Source organism: Parasteatoda tepidariorum, chromosome 8, assembly GCF_043381705.1.
Source record: "Parasteatoda tepidariorum isolate YZ-2023 chromosome 8, CAS_Ptep_4.0, whole genome shotgun sequence".
In the NCBI taxonomy this organism is placed as follows: Eukaryota; Metazoa; Arthropoda; class Arachnida; order Araneae; family Theridiidae; genus Parasteatoda; species Parasteatoda tepidariorum.
The window spans coordinates 32143355-32163791 of NC_092211.1; the positions used below are offsets into that span (position 1 = coordinate 32143355).

General features: G+C 30.8%; 1 protein-coding gene across 1 annotated transcript in view; it reads right to left on the bottom strand.

The window, feature by feature from the left end:
- Positions 1 to 9705: 9705 nt before the first annotated feature.
- LOC139426310 (nose resistant to fluoxetine protein 6-like) overlaps positions 9706 to 20437 on the bottom strand; it is a 27443-nt gene continuing 16711 nt past the window's right edge. Inside the window, exons 10-15 of the mRNA XM_071184594.1 lie at positions 19516 to 19595; positions 17220 to 17366; positions 14815 to 14938; positions 13413 to 13584; positions 11247 to 11389; positions 9706 to 9966 (exon numbers count right to left, since the gene is read on the bottom strand). Coding sequence (XP_071040695.1) covers positions 9844 to 9966; positions 11247 to 11389; positions 13413 to 13584; positions 14815 to 14938; positions 17220 to 17366; positions 19516 to 19595 — 789 coding nt within the window. The 3' untranslated portion in view covers positions 9706 to 9843. The remainder of the gene's footprint in view (positions 9967 to 11246; positions 11390 to 13412; positions 13585 to 14814; positions 14939 to 17219; positions 17367 to 19515; positions 19596 to 20437) is intronic.

The following is a 20437-nucleotide window of genomic DNA, read 5'->3' on the forward strand; positions in this document are numbered from 1 at the left end:
GTTCTCTGATTCAGGTCGAAATTACGATCTGTGGATGAAGGAATGGGTGTATGAATGGGTCCACCCTACAAACGGGTGCGGCATATTGTGTGGCAGAAGTCGAATTCTTGGCCATAGAAGTCGCCACTGAAAAACAAGAAACGTACACTTTGCCTTAAATTTGCTCGGTTTCACCAAGCAGGCTTGCTAATATGGCAAGTGGCATTAGAAACAACAACTCTTGAAAATTTTATTGGCTGCAATTTGAAACATGCAGAATCTGTTTCAAATGATTTAGCCAACATTTTTTTTAAGAAGATATGAAACAGACACCTTTTCTCATTGTGTTACTTCTATAATTCATTTATGATCATTGGTAAGATGTTTCAAATAGTTTTAAAATAAAAATTCATTTTTAAAAAAAAACGTAAGGACGAAAATAAAACGTTAAGTTGAATACCCCTAACAGAGACTGACGTCGCTATTTTAGGTGTTCATCTTAGCGTTATATTTGGTTAGACTGCTCAAAAACTAAGAATTTGAAATTTCGCAAGTGTGTAAAAAATACACAGGGTGCACAATGAAATAAAAGTAACACTTGATAGTTAGTTCGAGAATTACTAGCTGTTCAACTTTAAGGAAAAATTTCAAATTTAAATTTGTTATGCACCTATTGTATATTTTAATTTACGTTTGTGTAATTGTCTTGTAAGTGAATAAGTTATGTTCTTATTAAATCATCTCTTTTTTACTGTGTTTATGACTCAGTTTCAAAATAACAATATTTTCAAGTAGCCTTACTCAAAGTACATAAGTCTGCAGTTTATTTAGGTATAGTTTAAATAGGGTGATCTAAGCAAGCGCCAAAAATTGCTTAATTTCTTGAACTTCCAAAGTAATCTGCAAATAAAATCTTTACTGAAACAACAGTAAAGTTTCTGTGTGCTTAAACTACTTTATGCAATTTACTTTAGTTATGGCAGATTAGAAATAAAATTTTATATATTCGATAAAATAGCTAAGTACAACGTCATTTATTCGGAAAAACAATGACTTTGAAATTGCATTTTCTGGAATAAAAAATATTAATTTCCAATATTAACAAATTAATGTTTTTAAAATTTTATTGAAATAGTTTTAAAAACCATTAGAGTTTTTAACCAAAGGTTTCAAAGAGCTTCGCCAATCTTTACCTCTTGTTGGAGAAAAAGGTTAGCTTTTGATTATTCTTCCTTGAAATTCAAACTACAAAGAAATTCAAATTCAGTTTATTTTGGAAAAACGAAACATTTAGGCGAAAAAAGAATCAAATTGCCCCTTTATATGTTATTAATCTCCCCAGAAATGCTTGGCTGATTTTTCTAGATGTAGCACTTAATAATTATAAAGCTGATTTCATGTTTCTCTTTGTAAGACGTTAGAGAAGCACTTTAGCAATGAAAAAAAGGTATTATTAAATAAAGGGAAAAATTTCTTTAAAATGCAATATATTTCTAATGAGTGTTTGTTTTTAGTACACTAGGATGCCCCGCTCGCAAACCTTTAATTGCTTCTCAATCATAAGTTATTTCTTCTAAACATCAATATATTTCCCAGAAAAGATTTTTGTCTTCAAAATATATCGTTATTGGAGTGATATGCAAGAACTTTTTGTTAATTTATTAACTGTACCAAAATAGCTAGATATGAAAAATCATCTGTATTTTGAAAGAAAAAATTTAACTGAAAGAATACAGATTGTACCGTTAAATCCTATATTCAATCAATGAGAAACTCCGAAAGAAGAGATGATACGCTAAACAATACGATAAATTAGATCGAAACTAAGAATACAGGTTGTGAGAATGGATTAGAAGAAATAAATGAAGTAAATTTACCAGTTGCCGAGACTTATAACATTAAGTAGGTGCAATTAAAATTTACATGCTGCCAGATATAAATCTTAATTATATAATCTCCAGCGAAAAACATAAGAGACAAATTGCATTAAATGCAGCTCTATTCTTTCATGCAATTTGTTGAAAAAAATTCATTTTAACAAATTTAAACTCACGATTGTATGTGTGTGCCCGCTATCTTAAATAGATTATTTAAACATTGCATCTTACCTCAGATCAGTGTGATAAAAAGTAAGGAATCTTGGGAGCATATCGGTGAGTCAGCAAGTAGTATCCTATGAAGAAATGAGCTCGTGAAATAGCTCTTGATCCATAACCTATAGCAATAACATCCATATTCTCCTGACACACGGCGTCCAATTTATTCGATAACATTTGGTATAATTTTATCACTTAAATCATATTGATGTTTTTGTTTCATTTTGCAAAGCGCAGGTTGACGTAAAAATATAACTGGATTTACCCTAGCTGAGTGTTGGGAATTGAATTTAGTACACATTCGAACAGTTTTATGGCATATAAATAGACTCAAATAATTCGTAACTCTCTTCATAACTGAAATGTGAATAATTAATTAGATAATTTATCGCATTGAAGAGTTTATTTTCTTTTAAATTATATATTTTTAAACAAAATTAGTCTGTCATTATTTAAAGTTCTCAGGTTTATTAATCGTCTGCCATTATCTGGTGGACATTCGATTAGGGTTAGACATTCGAAATCCAAACTTTAAAATTGTACCATGGACTTGGAAGTTACATAATTTGCATACAAATAATCAATTTTCGAAGTGAGAGCTTCGCATTGAAAAAAAAGTTTANTTATATGGGTTCGAACCCCACCGGCTGAAGACTTCCCGTGTAATAAAGTGACTGATGCACGTTAAATCTGTCGAGTCGCAAAAGTCCTCCATGTTTCCATAACAAATCAATACCTCTGGGGGTATTGGATTGGAGATCAATCGTTCTCTGATTCAGGTCAGAATTACGATCTGTGGATGAAAGAATGGGTGTATGAATGGGTCCACCCTATAAATGGGTGCGGGGTATTGTGTGACAGAAGTCGAATTCTTGGCCATAGATGTCGCCACTGAAAAACAAGAAACGCACACTCTGCCTTAAATTTTCTCGGTTTCACCAAGCAGGCTTGCTAATATGGCAAGTGGCATTAGAAACAACAACAACCCTTGAAAATTTTATTGGCTGCAATTTGAAAAACGCAGAATCTGTTTCAAATGATTTAGCCAATATTTTTTTTAAAGAAAATATGAAACAGACACCTTTTCTCATTGTGTTACTTCTATAATTCATTTATGATCATTGGTAAGATGTTTCAAATAATAGTTCTAAAAAAAATTCCTCTATTAAAAAGAACGTAAGGACGAAAATAAAACGTTAAGTTGAATACCCCAAACAGTGACTGGCGTCGCTGTTTTAGGTGTTCATCTTAACGTTATATTTGGTTAGACTACGCAAAAACTAAAAACTTAAGATCCTGAAATTATGCAAGTGTGTAAAAAATATACAGGGTGCACAATGAAATAAAAGTAACATTTGATAGTTAGTTCGAGAATTACTAACTGTTAAACTTTAAGGAAAAATTTCAAATTTAAATTTGTTATACACCTATTGTATATTTTAGTTTACGTTTGTGCAATTGTCTTATTAGTGAATAAATTTTTATTAGTGAATAAGTTATGTTCTTATTAAATCATCTCTTTTTTACTGTGTTTATCAATCAGTTTCAAAATAACAATATTTTCAAATAGTCTTAGCCAAAGTACATAAGTCTGTTATCTGCAGTTTATCTAGGTATAGTTTAAATAGGGTGATTTAAGTAAGCTCCGAAAATTGCTTAATTTCTTGAATTTCCAAAGTAATCTGCAAATAAAATCTTTACTGAAACAACAGTAAAGTTTCTGTGTGCTTAAACTAATTTATGCAATTTACTTTAGTTATGATAGATTAGAAATAAAATTTTATATATTCGATAAAATAGCTAAGTACGATGTCATTTATTTGGAAAAACAATGACTTTGAAATTGCATTTTCTGGAGAGAAAAAAATATTAATTTCCAATATTATAAAATTAATGTTTTTAAAATTTTATTGAAATAGTTTTAAAAATCATTAGAGTTTTTAACCAAAGCTTTCAAAAAGCTTCGCCAATCTTACCACTTGTTGGAGAAAAAGGTTAGCTTTTCATTATTCTTCCTTGAAATTCAAACTACAAAGAAATTCAAATTCAGTTTATCTTGGAAAAACGAAACATTTAGGCGAAAAAAGAATCAAATTGCCCTTTATATGTTATTAATCTCCCCAGAAATGCTTGACTGATTTTTCTAGATGTAGCACTTAATAATTATAGAGCTGATTTCATGTTTCTCTTTGTAAGAAGTTAGAGAAGCCCTTTAGCAATGAAAAAAATGTATTAAATAATGGGAAAAATTTCTTTAAAATACAATATATTTCCAATGAGTGTTTGTTTTTAGTACACTGGGATGCCCCACTCGCAAATCTCTAATTGCTTCTCAATCATAAGTTATTTCTTTTAAACATCAATATATTTCCCAAAAAAGATTTTTGTCTTCAAAATATACCGTTATTGGAGTGATATGCAAGAACATTTTGTTAACTTATTAACTGTAACAAAATAGCTAGATTAGCAAAATCATCTGTATTTTGAAAGAAAAAATTTAACTGAAAGAATACACATTGTGCCGTTAAATCCTGTGTTCAATCAATGAGAAACTCCAAAAGAGGAGATGCTACGCCAAACAATGTGATAAATTAGATCGAAACTAAGAATACAGGTTGTGAGAATAGATTAAAAGAAATAAATAATAATAATATAATAAGTAAATTTACCAGTTGCCGAGACTTATAACATTAAGTAGGTGTAATTAAAATTTACATGCTGCCAGATATACACCGAAGAGCCATTACATTATGACCACCCTCCATCTATAACATTGGGCTCGCCCAGGTTTTCATGGTTTCTCGCCCAGGCACAATGTTTTCATGGACACATTAGGACCCATAATCCTCATAGAACAATCTCTGACGTCTGTAAGCTACTTGAACATAGTTGCAGACCAGGTTCACCCATTCAGGGCAACAGTTTTTCCTGCGGGGGATGGTGTTTAACAACAGGATAATGCACCATGTCATAAGGGTCGAATCGTCATGGATTGGTTCGAGGAACATTCCAGTGACTTTCAAGTCATGTCTTGGCCCCCAAATTCACCTGACCTTAATCCAATAGAGCATTTGTGGTCCTACTTGGAAAACCAAATTCGTGCTGCCACGCTACCCCCTCGCAATGTGAGGGAATTGCAGGACCAGTTGGTGAGCGCTTGGTACCGGATACCTCAGACTGCCTATCAGCACCTTGTGGAATCAATACCATGGCGGGTGCTAGCAGTTTTGAGGGCTAAAGGTGGTCCGACATGTTATTAGCAGGGTTGTCATAATGTAATGGCTCTTCGGTGTATTTCCCAAGAAACATTTTTGTCATCAAAATATACCGTTATTGGAACAATATGCAAGAATTGGTTAATTTATTAACTGTAACAAAATAGCTAGATATGAAAAATCATCTGTATTTTGAAAGAAAAAATTTAACTGAAAGAATACAGATTGTAACGTTAAATCCTATATTCAATCAATGAGAAACTCCGAAAGAGGAGATGCTGCGCCAAACAATATGATAAATTAGATCGAAACTAAGAATACAGGTTGTTAGAATAGACTAGAAGAAATAAATGAAGTAAATTTACCAGTTGCCGAGACTGATAACATTAAGTAGGTGCAATTAAAATTTACATGCTGCCAGATATAAATCTTAATTATATAATCTCTAAAGAAAGACCTAAGAGACAAATTGCATAAATGCAGCTCCATTCTTTCATGCAATTTATTGAAAAAACTTCATTTTAACAAATTCAAACTCACGATTGTATGTGTGTGCCCACGATCTTAAATGGATTATTTAAACATTGCATCTTACTTCAGATCAGTGTAATAAAAAGTAAGGAATCTTGGGAGCATATCTGTGAGTCAGCAAGTAGTATCCTATGAAGAAATGAGCTCGTGAAATAGCTCTTGATCCATAACCTATAGCAATAACATCCATATTCTCCTGACACACGGCGTCCAATTTATTCGATAACATTTGGTATAATTTTATCACTTAAATCATATTGATGTTTTTGTTTCATTTTGCAAAGCGCAGGTTGACGTAAAAATATAACTGGATTTACCCTAGCTGAGTGTTGGGAATTGAATTTAGTACACATTCGAACAGTTTTATGGCATATAAATAGACTCAAATAATTCGTAACTCTCTTCATAACTGAAATGTGAATAATTAATTAGATAATTTATCGCATTGAAGAGTTTATTTTCTTTTAAATTATATATTTTTAAACAAAATTAGTCTGTCATTATTTAAAGTTCTCAGGTTTATTAATCGTCTGCCATTATCTGGTGGACATTCGATTAGGGTTAGACATTCGAAATCCAAACTTTAAAATTGTACCATGGACTTGGAAGTTACATAATTTGCATACAAATAATCAATTTTCGAAGTGAGAGCTTCGCATTGAAAAAAAAGTTTATTTTTAGTATTGAAAGTTGCCAGAAGATTTACAAAAACATTTAATTCAAATTAAAGCAAAGAAATGAATTTGAAATATTTTTCGAAAAATATTTCAAAGTTTAGAACAGACAAAGTCTTGACTGCATGTATTATGCACTAATAAACTTTTTCTATGCAAAGAATGTTCGTACATAAAAGCTGCTTTTAAAACGTGATTTGGAATTTATGATTGGGAGTGCACACTGTTACGTTTCTGATATTTTCCATGACTCAAGACTAATGAGACTAATTTTTAATTTAATTTATTTTTAACTAGGATGGGAAAGACTGAAATTTTGATTTTCTAGAATGCTTTTATTAAACATTATTTTATTAGATTTTTCTAGAGTTGTTCTCCAATGACCATTAAAAAACTTAACTTGGTTTATTTAATTCAAAATAGCATTTGAAACAGCCATTAAATCATGATACATTTTCAGTCAAAAAGTTTGTCTTTTATGCTCAGAGTTTCAGCTGAGGAATTTTTCAATATAGCATAATTAAACTAATCAAAATAAGTTACTTTCTTACTGATAATGTTTAAAATCAATATTTTCAGTGATGCTAAGTATTGATTAAAAATTTAATGGCCTTAATTCTATTTTGCACATTTTTCATTAAAAAAAAACCTTTCGTCTTTCAATAGTTTTATTTATTTTATTTTTTTGACACATCTAGCATAAATTGATGCGAATCATAAAATTGCTCATGTTTTTTTGATATTTTATCATAAATTTAATTAGTTTTCCTCAAAACATGCGTACAAAGAAGAATTGTTCCAAAAAAATGTTAGTTTCATCATTCAAGTTTTAGAAATTATTTTCAAGGTTACGATTTCATTACATTAATGTGTTAACATTAAAAAAAAAGTATTTCATAATTTTGAAAAGATTATATAAAACAAAGAAACAATTTTTTTCCGCACTTCTACACTAAAATCAATGCTATTGTCTGATAAAAAAAATCACAACACTAGTTACATCAATATAAACAAAACGGATTGTTAGAATCACGGGTTCTTTCCTTAAACTTGATAAAGCATCAAAATTATTTTTTGTATTATCTCCATAACACCTGTTGTAAAGAGTTTTCCCCACAATTTTATGAAAGTTAGGGCAAAGAATAGATACTGTCACGCCATTGTTCACCAAAAAGAATGAATAACGAAGTATAATATCTAGCTTAAATTTCATTACTTAAGAAATATATTTTTATTTTAGAAACTGGCACTGAATTATCTATTTATGAGTACGGATATTCAACTTTTCTTTTAATTTCGAATCAGAAAATTCAAAATAGGAAAACTTAATTTCGAATAGAAAAGGGAAATCTTATACCAAATATTGGGACATATATGCCCTAATGAAACTAATCTATACTATTTATTTAAAAATTTTAAAATAAGAAGAAAAACTGAAAGATATTGCGAACTCTGTAAAAATTCGCAATACATAGAGTAGCTAACATTTTAAAAATGAAACTATGATATTTTTGAAAATGACAGAAATAAATCACACAAAATTAAATTAAGTTTATTCGGAAACTTAAAAGGAAAAAAAATTATTACACATGGTTTGAAAAAAGAAAATATTTCTTCAATGAAGCATAATATTTTTTATGTATATTTATCAATAATAAATAAATAGCAAGTTTAAATGATATTCAAGTAATAGAATGGCTCTAAAACTGCAACATTTCAGAGTAGTTAAAAAATCATATTTTAAAAATAGCAAAACTAAATTTTAAAACTAAAAAATTTAATTCTTATTAGAGTTCAATGGCAGCTATTAAATATAAATAATGCTACAAAAATAACAATATTTAATTTGTATTTACATGCACAGTAGAAACACTGTTATTTATATTACAATTACATAACTAGCAGTTACATAAATATTATATTATATTTTACAATTTTGTAAATGAAAACAATTCTTACACTGTGTAGGGTCTAACCTACCTTAACAACAAAGTATCCATTGGTCAAGTAAATCAGTAGTCCATAACAATAACAAGTTTATTTAAATGAAAAATAATAACAATGAAATACAATAAGCACGAGAGCTTATGAAAAATTAATATGAAGTGAGGGGGGGGGAGCTGCCGCTCCTGGCGAAACTCAAGCTCGCCAACGGCGCCAACACACTGCATCACTTGATTCATTTATTAAGTACACATTTTAAAATTTTGTAGTTAATATCATAAGTACTTTAAGTAACTAAATACTCTTTTTATATACCGTGTCACTTCTAATCAATATAACTTTCAGAGATTACTCAAAATTTTTTATAAATAAAAAAAACGAAGATTTTTTTTTATGATGTATTTTTTTTCTTTTGACTATTTCTTTTGATGTAATTTCTTCGTAATTAGTCAAATGCCTATTCTAAGTGCGATAACTTTTTTTTTATCTTTAAAACTCGTAAATATTGTTATTATTATTATCTATCTTTAAAACACTTACATATTATCATTATTTTTATCTTTAAAACCCGCAAATATTATTATCTTTAAAATACGTAAATATTATTATTATCATTAAAATACGTATATATTATTGTTATTATTTTGCTTCATTGAAGAAAGAGATGCATGCATCCGAATTACTTGCTTTCCAAAGGTATAAATAATATACATAAACGTGTCGAAACAAATAAACGAGTTTTACAAATAAACGAGTTTACCTAAAAGTCTTTGTATGGAAGACAAAATCCCTGAGTTCATGAATAAAATTTCTAAATTAATTGGAGATTAAATATTCAGATGTAATATTAAATAAATAAACACTCAAAAATAACGAAGGATAATAAATAAATAATAAATAAATAAATAAAATACCCGAATGAAGTTTCATTCAAAGACTTAATCATCTTTAATTAATTTTATGAATAAAACCAAAAAGTTAAATAATAGTTAAAGTGCAGAAGTTTTAATTGTTTTGTGACTGAGCTATTAAAGCTAAGAGTTACTTTTAGTGCCAGGAATTCAAAGCCGGCGAAAAGATTTTTATTTTATTTTTTTAAAAAACTTCTTCTAATTTCCCAATTTAATTAACCATTGATACAATTTAATTAGAATATTTAAGATTTACATCTCAAACCATAATGATTGCCTATTATAGTACTTAGAAATCTATAAGTTATATCAAGAATTATTAAATAAAGCTTTTTTTTGCCGACTATAGTATATACATCTACTAAGCTATTTTATTTATTGTTCATTTGCTTTTTTTTCCTGCTACAAATATAAACAAAACATATCAATATAAAAAAAATTATTAATAATAAAAATTTTTATAAATCTATTAAAAAGTTCGATGCAAAACTTTTCATCTGGATTGAAATTTATTTCTGATTAGTCTTTCCAATCTAATAATTGGAGACTCAAATATCAATGAAACAATTAAAGCAAAAGCATACGTCACAGCCAGCACACCCAAGTACCACATGATCTGGAAATAAAATAAAAACATATCAGCTTCAAATAAATAATTATTAATTGCTTAATTAATTAGCATAGTTTAGAAAAGACTGTTAAAAGTTAGTAAAATTTGTTGATAGTAAGAATGACAGTTCGTATGATATGAAAATAAAGAAATATTGTATCAAATAAATTTAACAATAATATACAATTAGTTTTTAATATGTAGAAATTATGAATAAAAAAATATAGTTACAAACGAGCATTATACAAATCAGTTGCTTCATATTCAATTTTAATCCTATTCGCTTCCCTAAAATTATAAAATGACAAATTTCCTTCGTTAATTTAGAAATATGACTTTTTTGAACAACATCAGCTTCGCGTTGGGCCCATGTCCAAGAGGTCATGCGTTTGATCCCCATCGGCTGAAGACTCTCCGTGTAGTAAATGGTGACTGGTCACGTTAAATCTATCGGATCACAAAGTCCTCCAAGTTCCAATAACAAAGCAATACCTCTGGGGGTGCTGAATTAGAGATTGATGGTTCTCTGGTTCAGGTCAAAATTACTACCTGAGGATGAATTGATGTATCAATGGGTCCTCCCTCTAAACCAGCCTGTGACATGTGTGTGGCTAAAGTCGTATTCTTGGTCATGGATGGCTTCACTGAAGAACAAGAAACGCACCCTCCGCTTTAAATTCACTTAGTTTCACCAAGTAGGCTTGCTGGTAATCGCCAGTAGCATTCGAAACAACAACAAAAGCAAAAATCAGATTTGAAGATTTTCGTTCATTCAAAAAAGGAATTAAGTTTGTAACTATACAGTAACTATATTTATAAACGGTTATAAATTGTATTTTTTTGTTGTTGCTGGTGTTGAAAAGCTGTTATCAGTAGCATTTAAAGGCATTTTAGCCATTTTTAAGTATAAAAAATAAGAGGTCGGTAAAAGTATAAAGAGGGGGGAGAATTATTATCTTAAAAATATAAAACAGAGGCACAATGTGTCTGATTGACTGTAAAAAATGGCATTAATTACATGAGTTATTTAATTGCTGTATGAAAGCTGTAAAGACTTTTTCACTTTGACTGAAAAAAACCTGTGTTTTGTGATACAAACTTAATTACAGACAAAAATTATCGGATGCTCTCCTTTGTGTATAGTACAGAAAATGTATAAAAGATATAGAAGATAACTACCTTTATAATTTTTTGTTACTGCAAGTAAAAAGTAAACAAATCTGGTGCTTCTCGAGTTTTTCAACTAAACTTTTTAATATTCTTACTGAAAAATAAAAAATACTTACAACTGTTTGATGAGAAAACCATATTGTAGATTTCATAGAGGTAACGTAGATGGTATTAAAAATTGGATGAATCAGGTATGCGCAGTAAGTCAACCGACTTAGAGGAATGAAGAGTTTGAAGGATAAAATTTTATCCACAACACCTGAAAATCAAAAACATTTTTAAAATTTTAAATGCATGGATAAAATATTCAATTTCGTAAAAAAAAAAGAAAAGTTGACTGATCGTTAAGACACGGTTCCCAGCAGATCACCGAAGTCAAGCATCACTGGCTGCGGTCAGTGTACGGGTGGGTGACCACTTGCCTGCGTAGGGACCGAGGGTGTGCGGTATTGATCCTCGTTAAACTGTTCTACCGTCAAGTGCTCGACTTCGCGTGCAGGTCGTCAGGCTACCGAAGCGGGGGTGCCATCCCCTCTGCAGAGGATCAAAATTGTGATGGCTTGTCTTCGGATCATCCTCAGGGATGTTTCCCAGACCGTCGCCAATAGCCCATTGTGCAGCTCTAGTGCGACGTAAATGAACAACAACAACAACAATCATAGCTCAATGTCTTAAATACTGACTCATGCTGCATTATATAGTGTAGGCAAAAATCAATATTTTGAGGAAAATTAGGTGAAATCTTTTTATGGTTGATATGAATCGAGAACTATTGCCAGTAATGATATTTGGGTCCATTAATGACAAAAGAGACAGGTTATTACATATTTTGTATTACTCCTCCTTAGAAAAAAACTGCAACTGAAGAAAACCGACTTACTGTAGAACAAATTAACATTTCGATCAGTTCACAACAGGTTTAAATCCAGTTATGTTATCAAAAACGTGAAATTTTAATCAAAACATTTCAGGCTACGAAATTAAGTAATTTTAAAGAACAAGTGGGCTGCGCCCCCTGCTCGCTTACGCTCGCCAACCCCCGAAAATTGCTACGCAATCTTGTATGGTTTGCTTCACAAACGAAGCTCGCTTCGCTCGCAACTAACTTAGGTACATTGCAAATGCACAAAAATCTAGGAATTCAAAACAATCATTCAAATCCATTTAACAACTTTTTTTTAAAAAAAATTACATCTTTTTAGTAAATACTAAATCATTAAAATAAATTTGAATTCAAATAAATGACATGTAATTCGTTAAACCTATTAGAAATGTGCTATAGTATAAAATCTTAAAGTGTAACAGCACGTCTGAGACTCATTTTTCAATGAATAACTAATAACAATAATAAAACAAATAAATTTGTGATATAAATCAAAAATCGTCAAATAAAATACTAAAATACTTTCGACAAAATACTAAAATAGAAATCTATCGACAAAGATTACTCACTTCTGCCTAGCTTAATAGTATGAGATTGCCGCAGCTGATTGGGTGAATTTCGGTGGAGATCACATTTGATGAGAATGCTCTCTCTGGTTATTTCAGTTTCTGTTTTTAAAAGTGCTATACGTTGAGCCGCCTCAGCTACATTTGGCATGTGACATTTTTAGCGGCAATCATTGGTCGATTTTCTAGCGTTGCTATCCGGGGAGTTGTAATGAGGCTTTTTTTGTCGCCGTGCAAGAGAAATATATATATAGATGGTTCTTATTAAATATATATTGTAGCCCAAAAAGGGATGATAATTTGAAGCAAATGCGTAAAGTTAAATTCCTAACATCACTCAGAACGTTTAATTTCAGCTAAAATTTCCTTTAAAAATTGAGATTTTGATTCTGTTTCTAATATGAAGTTTTTTTTATCAGTAGTCAACAAACTCTTAAATGTAGCTTCCTTTTAAGGATCTTAAGGACTGATCTTAAGGACTGGATCTTAAGGAATTTTCTGGCATGACATTAGCGCTTACGAGCAATAAATTATTTTTTTAATTAGAAACTAAAATTCAAGACGGTCTTTTTGCCATACGATAATATGTCAACAAAACCTGTCCATCATGGTGCTAAAAACTCATATTTTTTTCGCACAAATATGACGTAAAACTTATGAAGCTCTATTAGATAAGATTTGAATACTTTTGAAACATTCTTAGGGGGAAAAAGTCAACATTTCTAACAATGGTGGTAAAAAGGATTTTAGCTTTAAAAATTGTTACTATTTGTATTAATGAAATATTTAATCTTTCTCAAAAAATATTTAATGAAGTCTTTCTTCACACTCACCTCCGTATCCGGATAGACAAGCGAAAATCAACCAGCACAAACTGAAACCATATATTGAACGAGTGAAAGCATTGTAGAAACTAGCAGCCAGTAGACTTGGTGATTGATGATAGGTGCCGAAGATACAGTATAAACCAGCTGGAACTGCAAGTAGCCAACCAATCCACATTCTCTGCAAAAAAGTATAAAAAGATAANTGGGTGACCACTTGGATCAGCCTGCGTAGGGACCGAGGGTGTGCGGTATTGGTCCTCGTTAAACTGTTCTACCGTAAAGTACTCGACTTCGCGTGCAGGTCGTCGGGCTACCGAAGCAGGGGTGCCATCCCCTCTGCAGAGGATCAAAATTGTGACGGCATGTCTTCGGATCATCCTCAGGGATGCTTCCCAGATCGTCGCCAATAGCCCATTGTGCAGCTCTAGTGCGACGTAAATTAACAACAACAACAACAACCAAAAGGTATAAAAAGATAAATTGAAGACTCGCACGTTAAAATGGCTTAGGTAAAGAACGATTTCCTTTTGATATTCAGTATCACCATAGAAAAGTGGGTTGTCTAAGAGTGTACAGTTACTTTCTGGCAACGAGGGATTACTTACCTATAACAAAGAGAGTTTTCGAAATAGTTTTTTTTAAAAACGGAAAAGACATCACTATTAAAGGTTAGAATCTTTTTTAGATTACGCTGAATCAAACGATCTAATATCCATTCAGTAACAGTTATGACTATTCTGTTAATTGTCATCGGTACCTATAGAAAAGTAAGTAAAAAAAGGCAAAATTACATACACAAATTTGTTGAATGAAATCGTTACGCATTAAATAACAGTAATGACTATTATGTTAATTTTTATCGGTACATATAGAGCATAAGCTGAAAAGAACAGTAAATTTACTTTCAAGCATTACATATAGTTGTCTTTTTTTGTACACGTTCTCAACCTTCTAAAGATGAAAGACCAGTACTTTTAGGGTTAAAAAATTACATTTAAAATTAAAGGAATAAAAGATATAAAAACAAAGTTAAGTAAATTAATTTCCTTTAAAACAAAATAGTCTTATTTCCAGATATAAGATAACTATAGTAACGCAGTTCTTCACGAAGAAAATTTCTATAAATGTAAGGTAGTTTTATTATTTTAATTATTTATGCAGAAAAATGTATAGATATAAGGTTATTCTAATGGTGCAATTTTTTAAAGAGAAAAAACTTTTCAAAAATACAATTCTAATTATATCATTATTAAAATAGAATTATATGTTATATGGAAATAAGATAATTTTAATAATGCTCTAATTTGTCTAAAAATATTTATCTTGAGCCAAAATAATTCAAATAACAAACAAAAAGAAAAAGAAAATAATAGTACAATTTTTGAGGAAAAAAAATAATTGCACTTACTCGAGTAGATTTTATGTCGGTTATTTTTCTTTTATACAAAATATAACCCACAACAATGCCTGCTATGTAAGGACCAATCCTGGTATATGGCCTCATATAATATTTTCCCATGTATTCATTCCACCTAAGAAGTCAAAAAAATATGTAAATCGATAAAAGGTATAGCAGATATAATTTCACAAGTGTTTGATTACATGCTATACTGATCTGACATACACACTCACTTTTCGTACTAAAAACGTATCGTCTGTAATAAAAATAGAACTCGCGTATGTTTGAATTTTTCCCTTTTCCCATTCATCCTGAAATTAGACTAAGAAACATACATAACAAACATAAAGTTTGGGAAACAAAATGGAGTTCGTGAGACCAAGCCAGACGCTGAACTACATCCTTGAGTGAAATAAGTCAATCAATTGTTGCAATTTTGCGGTTGCGAATGCCACCTAGTTGATTTCATTATTCCTGTAGGGTGATATTTAAGCCGTGATGGCTCAGGGGATAGAGCATTCGCCTTTCAATAAGGTGAACCGGGTTCGAGCCCCATAGATGGCTGGTCGATACGAATCCGCAACCGGCTTGCATCGACCACAGTGCTGACGTGAAATATCCTCAGTGGTAGATCAGGGGTTAGAGTCTTTTTGCCGTCAGGTTAGTCGTGGGAGGTTCTCGGGATCTTCCACTCCATGTAACGCAAATGCGAGTTACTTCCATCAAAAAGTCCTCCACGAAGGCAAAATTTCTCCCAATACTTGATCCAGAAGCTCCCCTGTCTTCTGGATAGGGTTCAAAATTGCAAGGCTACGGGCTATATTGAGCATTACTATCTAACTGATTAATAATTGATGGATTTCCAATGGACAGGACAGTGGCGTCAGCTTAGACATCTGTATGCATTTAAGAAAACTCATCTCTCAGAAAGTTTCCATTGTATTTTAATATAAACGCACTTGAAAGGTAGAAAGTAAAAAACTAGTTAAACAAAAGATAGTTGTTTTTATAATCCGGTGTTTCATTTAAACAAATGCAAAATTGGATCGATTTGATCCTGCAATTTTTCGTCAAAATAAATTACACAGTAAGAAACATTCGAAATTTTAAGCAAATGCATGGTTTTATTTAATACTCTAAGGGTGATACTGAATTCCACCTAATCATTGGTTCATTGTTTAACTGATTTTCGTAAAAGTGTAGTTGAAGAAAAAAATTCCATCGTTATAAAACTCATACGTTAAAAAGCTATAAACAAATGGCACAATGCAATAACATTATTTTAGCAAACTTTTAGTAGCAGGTAAAAATGTTTTAGCTTATAATTCTAAGCCTACTATGTTTTTTTTATAACTGCTGGTGTTAAGAAACAGACACGATTCTGAGTTCCGTAGTCTTGTAATTCCTATAACCCAGATAAATTTTCCGATTCAGAATACGAGGAAACTCCTGCATTAATCATTGAGACAAAGTAAACTTCGTGAAGGATTTTTTTTATGGAACTAATCCACATTTGCGTTACACGGGGAGGAAAAGCACGAACATTTTTCACCATTAACCCTACGGCAAGGGAATTCTAACTCATGATCCGTCCACCACTGTAGTCGGTTCGAGTCGGGAGAGCAGAATTTGTATCAATTAGCCATCGTGGCTCAAGCTTACTCTTATGAGATTTCTGTAGATTTAATGATCTGGTTTTTAACCAGAAGCTCGTCCAAAGCAAAAACTATGTCAGGTAGAAACGTGAAATACTTTCATGTCAAAATCTAATTCACTTTTAGAAATTTAGGCTATAATATCTGAAATTCCAAATTAATCTACATTATTTTGTTTTATTTTATAACCGTCGTTGAACAGCCGACCCAATTTTCAGATTTACGACTACCAATGTTCAACTCCGTAGCCTTGTAATTTTGAACCTAATTCAGGAGACAATGGAACTCCTGAGTCAAGTATTGGGAGACTTCGTTGAGGTCTTTTTTATGAAACTAACCAACATTTGCGTTACATGGAGGGGTAAACCAGGAAGACTTCCTACGGTTAGCCTGACGACAAGGGGACTCTAACCCATGATCCGTCTACCACTGAGAATATTTCACGTCAGCACTGTGGTTCGTACAAGCCGGATGCGTATTCGTTTTGACCAGCCATCGCTTGGATTGGAACCAGGTTCGCCTCATTGGAAGGCGAACGCTCTATCCCCTGAGCCATTATTGCTCAAATTAATTATTTTTTTACTTAATTTTACTTGACCAAATTTCGATTTAAATTTAACACTTCATTACAAATTGTATTTTGCACAGTATTGTGGTTCATGTCGTAGGTAATATGGTTCAATATTGAAACGATTTTTCTGTGAATGCACAGATCATTCTCAAGCTCCTTTTACTATAAGTAAAAACTGAGTCACTTGCCTTGGCGTGAAGGTTGGATCATTTATTCTGTCATTGACATTACTTATAGTACCAGCTGGTAAATTTAGTTGAAAAGTCATCACAAATCCTGTAATCCAAGATGCCCATAAGAATAGTGTTGAAACTAGAAATCCAACAGTTGGCCACCTGGAACAAAAATTTAAAAAAATGTTTGTTTTAAAGATTGTGTTTTGCAATATTTAATTTATTTGTTAATTATACAAGATCAAAATTCTTTATGACTAGAGGGAATGGAATATTTTCCCATTTAAAAGGATTATGAAAATGTTATAAGTTTTGCCTAAGTGGGCACGCATTATTGTAGCTCAGTAGCTATAATAGGACAACAGTCAAAGGAGGAGATCAAATCATATGGAACTAATAATCCAGTTCACATGAGAGCATTAAAAGGGAATGTAAAATCTTCGTAAAGATGGATGCCTCAAGACAAAAATACATGACGTAGTAAGATGTATAGTGGAAGAATTTGTTTGTATCATTCTCTTACTGAAATAAAGTGCTTACAGAGTTCAATAATCACAGCTCTGTGATTATCTCGAATCATTCCAGCAACCATTATCTTAACAGATTCGATATAGATGTTCAGCCATCGACAAATCGTTTACTTGTTTATAGTCGCTTATCATTAAACAGTACTTGCCCACTAATATCTAGAATTTGTTACCATAAATGTTAATAAATAGCACTACACTCACTTTTTTGCATTTAAAATTACACTACTGGTTGTTGTTACGTTTTGAAGACCTTCATTTTAAATTAGACCATACATTCACTTTAAATGCTCTTATACGAATTAGTAAATCAGTTGCACACACCATCTTTCTACCATCCTATACGATCCAGACAGATGGCGCTGCTATCACTTCTGCATTTCTGATGCTAATTAACGTGTCCTTTACTTTTCTAGATATTAATAAACGTTAATGAAATAATGTATTATAAAGGACTCACATCTAAAATACATAATTAATGCCTTAGAATCAATATACATTTTTGGAAAATGGTTAATTTTCGTATTTAAGATTGTAAAAATTATAAATTAAATATGTGTACCAACGAATTCAATAAAGAAATAAGAACTTTTTTAATTTCTCGAATCTTTGAATCTAAATTACTTTTAATGAAGAGAGGGTTTATTCTTCATGCATTCTTAAGACATATTTTTAGAGCTCTTGCCAATAATGAAATAAAAAAACTACAAAGCAGGGATTTCAAATTAGTACTTAAACAAAGAAAAGAATTGCTAACACTTAAGAAAGACTGATAAATTATTAACGATTAAGATGAGATTACTAATACTAAAACCTGTTTTATTGCAGAGCACAAACGGAAAAGGTTGTCAGGTTTTGATATCGTTTTTGTTTTTGCCTTATTTAAATATTAACGTACAACCTATAAGGGGACTATTTTCGTTATTTCTAACAAGGATTTTAATAATCTACATTTAGATAGTCCCGTATAATTAACACAACCCGTATAATTAACTTAGTTCTAGTTTAAAATTTTCTCATGTTATAAAAATTTTATTATGGGTTGAATTGCAATTTTCATTCAAATAGCAGATTTTTGCAAAGGTAAAGAAAAGCGTCCTCGAAATCTGGCCAATTGTTATTAAGAAAGCAAGAATCAAAAACATCAAAATCAGTTTAAATACCTGACAAAACTTGCAAAAGTTTTTAATTATGTCATCTCATTTCTGTTTCCTTACGTCTAACAATCAAACAGGTTTTGATATTTGCATCAACAATGATTCATTAGAATTTGCAACATTTTGTTTTTCTTTTCCATTTTGTTTTTTCATTGTTTTTTTTTATTGTTTTCATTGCTGTGCCTCTTTAAGACTGCTGAGTTGACTGTCAAGCAGACAAGCATTTGAGAAATACATCTTTAAGGGTGATGAATATGAAACTCTCTCTGTAATTAACATTCTTTAAAGTTTTGCCTTTTCCTGTAATAATTTTTTCTTTCTGAACTAAAATTCTAATGCAAGTAAAAGCTTTATTTTGATTATTAACGAAACATGTTATAAAAATAGCAAACGCCTTATAAAAAAATTCGCTAAAAATGATGAGTTTAATAAGCGCAATTAGTTAAGAGATGTTCATCAATTTCAAGTTATTACATTGGATAATGTACGATGGCTTTATCATTCAAACAATTTAGTTAATTACGAAAACTACACTGATTCAATTAAGCCCATCTCTTTCAAATTTGTAATATTATAGAGTTACTTGTAAGGCTAAATAAAATTTATAAATAGTATGTTCTTCTGTACCTCCAGAGTGTTATAAGGAATATAGGACTAATCACAAAGAACTGCATATCATTTGCTAGGTACCAAGTCCATCCCATACACTGAAAAAAACATTTTTTTATCAGTAGATATATTTTATATTAAAGAATTATATGACGCAAAAAACCTAAACATGTCAATACTAAAATTATGTTATTAAATAATTTTTTAATAAGTTTTTTACTTTATATAATTTAAGAATTATATGAAGTAAAAAAACTTAAGCATTTTAATATTAAAATTTTTTATTATATTAATTTTTGAAATAATTGCTCTTTTTTTCGATTCCTACTATTAGTTCACACTCTCCCAATATCTTGTTCGAATTTTAAATCGTTAATAAAATACTTTTTATTCATCCACTCATCTTTAAATACATTTTTTTTGAACTTGTAACGGATGACTTCAAATATGAATTCATTACTTAAATAGGGATGAGCGAAAAACGAAATGGAATTTTCTGACTGGTTAAGCGTTATAGTCATTGTTTTAAATTTTACGATAAGCTATTCAGTTTTTCACGTATTTTAAAAATAACATCAGCGATAATTTCTAACTTATTCGATCAAATAAATAATTTATTGAGAACATTTAAATGTTAAAATATTTTATATTCGCTGTTTCAGATAAATTCAATTAAGACCATTGCGTGGTAACATGTGTGGTTCACGTCACTAAATTTATACTTTCATAGTTGTCTGATACCACTAGCCAATTTTTTCAATTCCTATATATATATATATATATATATATATGCTCTTGTGTGGGAAACGTTCGATCCATTTCATAAACCAATAGCAACTACTAAGATTTCCCTCTTTCCCTAAATTAAGACATTTTACGGATTTTACTTTGCAAGATTTTCCCTAACATATAACCAAGGAGCGCAACTTTTCATGTGCAC